The 10,051-nt window shown below is 31.4% G+C and overlaps 1 protein-coding gene across 1 annotated transcript; it reads left to right on the top strand.

Annotated features, from left to right (window-relative positions):
• Positions 1-2,220: 2,220 nt before the first annotated feature.
• Positions 2,221-2,574, top strand: LOC102668920 (probable carotenoid cleavage dioxygenase 4, chloroplastic). The gene has a single exon (XM_006593189.1). The coding sequence runs from the start codon at positions 2,221-2,223 to the stop codon at positions 2,572-2,574; it is 354 nt and encodes a 117-aa protein (XP_006593252.1).
• The last annotated feature ends 7,477 nt before the right edge of the window (positions 2,575-10,051 follow it).

Raw genomic sequence — 10,051 nt, 5'->3', positions numbered from 1 at the left:
AGTTTGTGATCTACAGGGCATCCTTAAATAAACTTAACTTTCCAGATGGAACATAATGTGTTTCAAGGCCAACATATATTGCATCAGAGGGAGTAGAAATCCTCTTTCCAATCAGTTCAAGATAAATACCTGAATTAAAAACAATATTTAAAGTAACATGAATCAGAATCCTTTTTCTCTAATTCTTATAAGAGTGAGAATGCATTTGTTTTTAATAATTCATAGTATTTATTGTAAAATAATTAAAGATATTCTGATAAAAAAATAATTAATATATCAGAAACTTCAAAAAAGAGTCTTAAATTTAGGTTAGGGAAGTAGGTAGTATTTTCTTTCCCCAAATCCATCTTTGAGAAATTTAAAATACATGACTAAATGACTAACTCTCATGCTGTGAATCTAATTCAAATTTGAGAAATGCCTAGCATCACACTTCCAAATACATTATTTCCAACAAACTATTTGCTATTAGTTGAAATTTATTGAAATTCACAAAATAATAAATTTCAACCAATAATTATGTGTTGAAAAGTACAATAATAAGTGTAAAGTGTATTGCTAACACAATTGCATGTACTCTGACAATTACTTAATATTATTGTGCCAAAAGGAGTCGAGTGTAGTCTATAAACTCTATTGAGAACAGGGAAAAGCAAAGAACAGAGCATGCAAGATGTGATAGATGGATGTGCTCACCATAGTCACCGTGGGAAAAAACTTTCAGACAAGACTTGCTAGACAAATGCCATAGTCGCACTATTTTGTCCATTGAAGATGAGCAAGCGCTGACCAAACAAAAAAACAAATGCATTGAAGATAAGCATATATATTGTTTAGTTTATATTTTTAAAACACACCGTATCATCATTACAAATGTTTCAATTTTAGATAGTCTCTAAATAACCATATAACCAATTCAATGACATCTTCGTAGCTTACAATAATATTTGTCAAAAATTTATTTTTCGCATTTAAATCACCCTGCACGATGCTTAGATCCAAATCCCAATACTAGAATATGAGGAGAACTTAGCAAATTAGAAACGGGTTAAAAAATATTTAAATTCAAAATAGTAAAAATTAATATAAATTAGAACAAGTATCTATTTTTTTATAATTTGTCTAATAATATATTTAGACCTACTACAATAAACTTGAGAAGAAACAGCAAATTCCTTTCCAAGGAAATCCTAGAATAACAATGAAACTCAGAAAATAAATAATTGTAGACCTACTACAATAAACTTAAGAAGAAATTGAAATTTTAACATCAATTTTCTAGGAATTAGAGAAAATCAATTCAGAAATCTTCTCACAAAACTTTATCTAGTTCCTAAAATTCATATGTTTATTACCTACTTACATTCATTTGTTGGGCAAAATGAAAGATTCACCGAGCAAATAAAGCTTTTGAAAAGTGGTGCTTCTAACTTCTATTTTCTAGGCTCCAAAACCTTGACCTTGAGCTACTCCAAATTCCTTTATATTAAAAAGACTTCAAATGTTAATAATTTAGCTTAAACTTTAAAAGACTAGTTAATCAAATTCCTAAATAGTTACATTCTAACTAAAAATGGGCCAAACATAGTTTTAAATTAAGGTTAAATGAAATAATTGATCTCATACATACCTAAAAAGAGGAAATAAGACATATGCGTTACCTGCCGTAGGGTCCTGGCAACTAGAGCCTCTATCACAGGACCTTTATCATCATTGAGTAGATGGACTTCATCAATAATTAAGAGCTTTACCACCATGGACAATGACATGTCACTGCTCTTGCGTGTAATGGCATCCCATTTCTCAGGCGTGGTCACTATCATCGGAATAGCAGACTGCAAATTAGGCACAAGCTCTGGCCAAAAATTCTGCTTAACAAAATAAGCAGCATCACCACAAAAATGGTCCCAAAACTTCTCCTGAACCCTCTCTCCCTCATGTTCGCACTCACCATAAAAATGGTCCCAAAACCAATCTTAGTCACAACACCACCACCGGCAACTTATGGACCCTCTCCACCGCTCAACGCAGTTTCACCCCTCAGAACAGAAGAAAAGCCCCAAACACAAACCCTAAACCCCCACCACCACCACTCAAAAAGCTAAAACCAAACAAAGCCCATCATCCACCACCAAAACGACACCGCAACAACACGTGGAGCTAAAACCTGCAAATAAACCCACGCTCTGCAGTCGCTACGTTAAAACCTGCAAATACACAATGGAAAATGACACTGGTTTCCCTCTCATCCCCAACGTGTTCTCCGGCTTCAACTCCCTCGTGGCCTCCGCGACATATGGCTCCCTCTCCGTGGCACGTGTCTTAACGGGGCAGTTTAACCCCGCTAATGGCATTGGCTTGGCCAACACCAGCTTAGCCTTCATCGGGAATCGTCTCTTCGCGCTTGCCGAATCTGACCTCCCTTACGCCGTTAACGTAACCCCTGACGGCGACATCGACAGGCTCGGCCGTCACGACTTTGACGAAAAACTCACATTCAGCATGACGACGCACCCTAAGATAGACCTTGACACAGTGGAGTGCTTCGCCTTCCGTTACGGCCCCGTGCCATGAGTGGTGCTTGAGCGGCGCTGAGTTGGTGGCTGACTCGAAGAGTCAAAGGGAAAGCGCAACAAAGTAGAGGAAGAAATGGAAGAGATTTCAAAGGACACAAGCAGATTTGTGATTAGGGTAAAATTTGTGTCGCGACGACCTAGACTGGGAATCATGAGAAAGCTGTTGGTGCCAGCTGTGTAAAACGCATTAAAACGAAGGCGGTTTTTTTAAAACCTGTCGTTGTTGTCATGTTGATAATTACAAATTTGCCACTAAAGCACATTCTAAGACGGTTAATAACAACCGTCTTAGAATGAACGTTGTAAAAAATAATTTTCAAGTAACTTAATTACAAGTTTGCCACCGCGTCACATTCTAAGACGGTTCCAAATAACCGTCTTAGAATGTGCGTCGTAAAATGCACCGTTTGTAGTAGTGAATCTTATTTAATACATTATAGAACATTAGATCTGGGCACATCTTCTACAAGAATTTCAAACTTTAGTAACTCCTTTCCCTTTGACCCAACCATGTTGATTCAAATAAATTGTTATAACATAACAAAATGTGTACTTCGTCACTTATGAGTTAGTTTAATTTGTTTCAATTTTTGTTTTAAAAAATACTTCAATTTTTTCAGTGTACGTAATTCTTAAACTTTCAAAAGAAAGAAGAACAAAAAGTAATTTTTTTAATTATTTCAAGAAGTTGTTTTGAATAGTTGTAAAAGATTTAATTTTAACCAATTTTTAAAATAAATAAAAACATTTTTTTGACATAAAATAAGAATACTTTATGCAATTATAATTAAACAAAAAAATAACATACTTTTTATAACGATTTTAAAGAAAATTAATTTTTTTAAGCTTAACCAAAAAAGCTTATATGTGTGGCTATTTTTACGGGTAGGAAATTATATATGTTGTTATTATCCATTCAAGAACGAATTTCTTATATTTATTAGAGGTAAGCTTATTTTATCACCCGTAGCAGTGTAGCTCAAGTCAACTTCAATTCACGAATAAAACATGTATAAATGGACGATAACAATTTCTCTTTCTTCTGTTAGTAGGGACTGTCGAAAAGATTACTAATGAATTAGAATCACAAGTTTTTTCCATTGGCTAATTGTTCACGGATTGCGGATATTTTGCTTCAATACGCTGATTTCCTTCCTTCATCTTCCAGTGAATAATGAAGTTGTCTACAATTTCTGTAGAGAGAAGGAATTATTGGACAGTGACATATAATTAAGCTGCCTTTGGTCCATCATACATAAAAAACGTGGCAATCCCAGTCAGAATGAGTAACATACATAATGATCGTCTTCTTACTAAAACAAAATTAATTATAAATTACAATTTTATGTCTCTTAGTAAAAATATTTATATTTTAAATGCCTAGTGAAAATTCTATTCACAAGGCGAGAAAATTCCGCTGAAACGCAAAGATAAGTTAATGAAATTGTGTTTATTCCTTAAAAATTTCAAAGGAGCCACCGTCCACCTAAAGAGTCATTCTCATCTTACACAGACAGTGTGAGAGAAGCTGATTTGTTGTACACAACAAAAACTTGGTGCACAAGCGTTCAACACGTGGTGCTTTCTCAGCCACAACATCACTTTGGGTATTGAAAAATCGAAATTCATATGACAAATGCCAAATACAATTCACTCATTCATTCTTAAATTATGCACATGATATTTGAAATACGGGAATAATATATATGACTAAATCATATATGTACCGGAATTAGGTGGCGGCGATACATGTCAATTTTGTGTTCTTATCGTTATGGTCGTCATCATTATTTGCCCCCATTTATTTATTTCAATAAAAATCTGCTTAAAAACATTGCTTCAATGGCAGATTTGTTGTCCATGTCCGGAGAGTGGTTGGAAAAATAAGACCATAGCATATTTCTAATACCATATAATAAGCAAAGACGACTAGCTATTTAGGTCCAATTCGATTAGTCAGCCTGTTATATATCACAGCGTGCTGACACGCTGGAGGCTTTCCAATAGTTGATGTGATATTCTAAATGTTAGGTTTAAACATTCGCCTTCTTGTTAATTGATTGACAGAATAAACTGTTCGTATATGATATTTGGGCCAAGCTTTTTTAAAAGATGTTTAGTGTAGAATAATCTTGTCCAAATTCCTTGGGAATTAAGTTACGTAGTAGGCTAGGATATGTATACTATGGAGACATCCTCTCCAGCAAAACAGTAAGTGGGCAAACATCATAAGAACTTTAGATTTAGGTGGAAAATATGAACACGTTAGTCGTCAGCCCTTTTTTTGTGTTAATCTTCTTAAACTAATTAATTGCATATGTAAAATTAATTGAAAAAACATATAATTAACGAGTAAAGTATTAAATTAGTCTCTCAGTTTTAGAAGCGCAGTCAATTTGGCCCCTGAGATTTAAAAAATATCAAAATGATCATTGACTTTACATTCTTTGTCACGTTAGTCCATGCCGTTAGTAGTCTTTTAACACCGTTAGTAAATGTGTGATGTGCCACGTTAAATGTCAACTGGACGCACACGTGTAACTTTCACATCAGTTTATTTTACTTGCCACGTAAGGAAGGACTAAATTGACATTAAAGTGACTAAAATGACATAATTTAGGTGATCATCTTTTTCCCCAAAATGTTAAAACCCTAACTTCTCTTTGCAGAATCTCCAATCTCAACCTTAGACCAAAGTTTGGTATTGGTTCTATTCTACCAATTTCAGTTGCACCAACATCAATGTATTCATCAACCCACGAAAAGAGATTACATCGATCTGCATCTTGCTGCACAACACAAAATACTCATGTTCAATCTTGCACAAAAATTAGAATACAAAAAATACCATTAACATTATTTACTTGTGGTAATGGACAAGTATAAAACAGTCTCCCATTATTTCTTGTCGTCCTTGTTGTTCGAATGATAACTCTTCTACGACAATAGCAAAGATGGTTTGACGTGACATTTCCTCTTGTGCTTGAATTAGCGACATGGTAGACCACAAAATAATAGAAGAAGAACTTAGAGAAAGATGAATAGGAGAAGAATAAGAATTGGATGAGAGTATGAGTAGGAGAAAAAATAGAATGAAAGCGTGAATGCGTTAGGGTTTTAACATTTTGGAGAAAAAGATAATCACCTAAATTATGTCATTTTAATCCCTTTAATGTTAATTTAGTCTCTCCTTACGTGGTAAGTAGAAGAAATTGATGTGAAAGTTCCACGTGTGTCCCGGTAGCACTTAACGTACCACATCATATATTTACTAACGGTGTTAAAGACTACTAACGGCAGGGACTAACGTGACAAACAGAATGTAAAATAGATGATTTGACATTTTTTAAATCTCAGGGACCAAATTGACAATGCCTCAAAAACTGAAAGACCAATTTGTTATTTTACTCTATAATTAACGCAACAAAGGACAGATTAAAGCTTAACATAGGGGAATCAAGTTTTCTATTCTTCTATCCTTATTTCTCAAATTATCGCAAGTTTGGAACGCAAAAATCAAGACAGATTAGAAATAAACGGACAAAAAAACAAAACTTTTTTTCTTTTATTTCATTCTTGGAATATCTTAAAGAAAAAAAAATTGTAACTTACCACCAATTAATATAATCCGTTGGTTTTGGGGAGAAAAGAAAAGGGTGAGTTGTATGTTGTAATAATTAATAAAGACTCTTCTGTATATGATTTTTTTTTCTTATTAGAGGTATTTATGTTATTTTATATACATATTTTTTTCTTTTATTTTTTTATATAATTAATAAAAAAACACTTTTTAACTTTAATATAATCATATCACTTTCTAATATTTCTTTTATCTTTATTTTTCACTTTTTCTCCTAATCCAAACATACCTTAATCTCTGTTGTATATGTAAATATTTTTCCTCAATAAATTAATTATTTAAATATTTTGTATCAAACAACTTTCGAGGAAAGAAAAAAAAAATAATATTATAAATATTTTTAATATTATTCTTCAAATAAATTTTCTTTTTTCATAATTCACAAATGAAAGTCGGTACAATTAATTATTAAAGTAAAACTAAGAACACAAAAATATTTATAATATAATACTTAAGTTTTTGATGCGTATAGAATAGATACAGAATTGCAAAGGCAACTAACTCTCCACCATTAGATATATTTATATTTTACTGAATAGGATCAATAAGTTATAATTCATGCAAATTGCGACTTCACCCTCCTTCCTGCAGAGAGCTGAGTCAATTTTTCAACCCATCAAACAATGTCACCAGAGGACGACTACTTGAATCACCATCTCAACCTTAAAGCACGAGAGTCTATGCATTAATTGCACCATTCTCGTCCCTTCTTAGCGTGACTAAATTAAACGTCGCACCAGCTGAAGCCAAATTTGGTCATTATATATACTTCACTCTCAAAACCTTTTAACTTACTCTTTCTCTTTTGTTTAGGCTGCAGCATGATGGAACAGGATACTGAAAGGGTGTTTTTGCGTATATGCATGATTGAAATCTTATTGTAGATGACATGCTAGCTAGGGTCCATTGACAGTGGCAATTATATAGTAAGATCAGTTAAAATTATTGGCTAATTTTCACTACTCGTTACCAATGACACGTTCAGAAGAATCCACAACATGATGGATCATATATATAAACCCTCTCGTTGTGTATATAAACTCATCCTTTATTATCAGCTTAATCTCCACGTGAAAAGATCGCAGCCACGGGGTTATGGTTTGTAATTATAAATTTTGCCCCGTAATTAAAAACATAGTTTTCACCTAATTGCGTAAGATCACCATTCTGACAGTGTAGGAACTTTTCATTTGTTCAAGTGTTTTTTTTGCATTCATGATAAGGCTAGGCCAAAGCCCAACAACAGTATCGTACTGCGAATGTCACAAACATAAGACAAGTCCATTCACAAAAGGTACTTCAAAGTGCAACGTATGAAAAATAATTAGATAATTATATTATTATCACGGTTTCAACCAATTTCTAAGTGACATTTATTTAAATTTTAAATTTAAGATAAAATAATTAATAGTATCTTATTATATCATGTAAAGATTGATTGACATCATAAACTACATGATAAGAAGAATCACTTAATAATTTCTCACAATCTAAAAGGGGTTCATTGATTATCAACAGTCAAATACTGTATTTCTTTCATTTTTAATTATTCAAAATTTTATTTATCTTTATTTATAAGATTTTTTTATTTGTAAAAGTATTAATTATTTTTTTCCTCCATATTTTTACTTAATTATTTTCTCTTTTAAGTGAATAGAAAAATAAAAAGATAATAATTTTGAAATAATAATATAAATAATTAATAAATTTAATACCATGAACTAAATTAATTATTTTTTACAAAAACAATAAAAAAATCTTATAATTAGAAACTGCAGAGTAGTGGTGATGTATCCAACTTAACCTGTACAATCCATTATATAGCAACAATTGTGTAGAAATTACAATATCGTGCATAAATAACATTTCTTTATCTATTTATTGCAAGAAAACTCCAACCAATTAAGCCTAGGTCCTACGAAGCAGAGTAGCAGACCCTAGCAAAGGGCGAGATGAATACAAATAAGTCTTCAATTCTGCATTCTCATGCTTGCAAAAGCAAGTTTCGACAAGCTCGGAAATAGAAAGTGTTGATAAATTGAGGAAATTAAATATTGGAAATAAATTGAGGAAATTATATAAATTGTGTGAATCTAACATCATATCTTAACTCAAAATCTTAAAATTTAAATTTATATATTTTTTTCTCATTTTTATGATGTTTAATCTTTTCATTTTTATCTGATATAAGACTTTTTCAGATAATAATCAGATGAATATTTTTCATATTTATTTGAAACTTATTCGTATTAGCTTTTTTCCCCATATGTATGTCATCTTTCCAAAGCAATGTTATGCAAAGCATGGTTGAACAGTAAACGAAACCACCTCTCTTAATAATATTTGAACTTAAATTAGTCAAGTTATAAGAAATTATTTCTGCTAGACCCATAGGCTTTGTATTAGTCATTTCATATTTGAAAGTAACACTTGCACTTCCCGTTGTTGAGCTTAGTTACACTACTACAAATAAAGCTTTTTAAGTCGGTTCTGAAGATCATTTTACGACGATTTTGAACCGTCATAACACGCAGTGTTGTAAAATGTGTCAACTTTTACAATGACGGTCTTTGAACTGTCTTTAAAGACTGATATTTCTAAGACAGTTCTGAGAATAATTACAAGTTTGTCACCGCGTCACTTTCTAAGACGATTCCGAATAACCGACTTAGAAATCGCGTCATAAAAAACACATTTTTAGTAATGTTATCTTGCCTTCAATGTTCATACTTAACATGCATAAAGCAATTCTTTTTTCAATTCTATGGTTTGGCATCTGTTAATTGTTAAGTGACAAGTAAATGAAATTGTGGCTCAAATGCACAAATCTACACCTCGTATATACACATAAGAAAATGACTCTTCTTCAGAAAATGAATAGTAGTACTTAGTACATCAAAGTATTAAAAAAAAAAACTTGATGATCAACACCCTTTCTTTTATAGAATTGATGAGCACCTATCACACACTTAGTGTTAATCGTGAAAATTATATTTATTTCTTGAAAGGAAAATATTTTTAAGATAGTAAAAAAAATTTCATTGAATGATTTTATTAACAAATAAATATTTAAAAATGAGATATAAAATTCATTTTCAACTACGAGTTTTTTTTTTAAACAAGCAAGTTCATAATTTTTAACTTAATAGATAATCATTTAATATTTAATACAAATTACGATAATAATTTCAATAAACATATCAATTTTAGTTATAATTTATAAGATAATAGAATAACTTTTGATAAAAGTGTTTTGAATTCAGTAATTAGTTTGTAAGTAATTTCAAGTCATTTTCTCATTACTCTGGGTCTCTCATTTTCTATTTTTATTGGCATTACTATAGTGGGATTTCGATAGTAATAAAAAATAAGAATTGGAAAAGTAAAAAAATTTTGAGAAGAAATGAAAATTGGAAAAAAAAATCAAGGGTTTAGGAATGTGCGATAAAGTAAACATATATGAATTTATAAAAGTTGAGAATTAAATACATACGAGGATGATGATGAACTTTTGCCAATTTGGATGGTAGGTGTGTTGCTATTTTGAGGAATTAAGTGATTGTGGATCGATCTCTCTAAATTGATCATCAACAATTTTATTTATAGATTTACAATATTAACAGTCGAATTACATGATTTTGACGCGTATACAAAGACATTCCTATATACATTGATCTAATATTAATAATTGTTTTTGCATAATTTTTTCACAATCATAGTAACTTGTACTTCGATTTGTCGAAAAATAATTTACTCGTCAATCCTTTCGAATCTCACACGTGTGAATGAAATTATCGAAATAAATAATTCCAATAAAAAAATAAGTTGTTTCGAT

The sequence above is a fragment of the Glycine max genome, chromosome 12, assembly GCF_000004515.6.
Source record: "Glycine max cultivar Williams 82 chromosome 12, Glycine_max_v4.0, whole genome shotgun sequence".
In the NCBI taxonomy this organism is placed as follows: domain Eukaryota; kingdom Viridiplantae; phylum Streptophyta; class Magnoliopsida; order Fabales; family Fabaceae; genus Glycine; species Glycine max.
Note: the sequence above shows the minus strand (reverse complement) of the source record. Positions and strands in the feature narration are given on the sequence as shown.

Coding starts and splice junctions, on each gene's coding strand:
- LOC102668920 (XM_006593189.1), top strand. CDS start 2,221: ATGGAAAATGACACTGGTTTCCCTCTCATCCCCAACGTGTTCTCCGGC.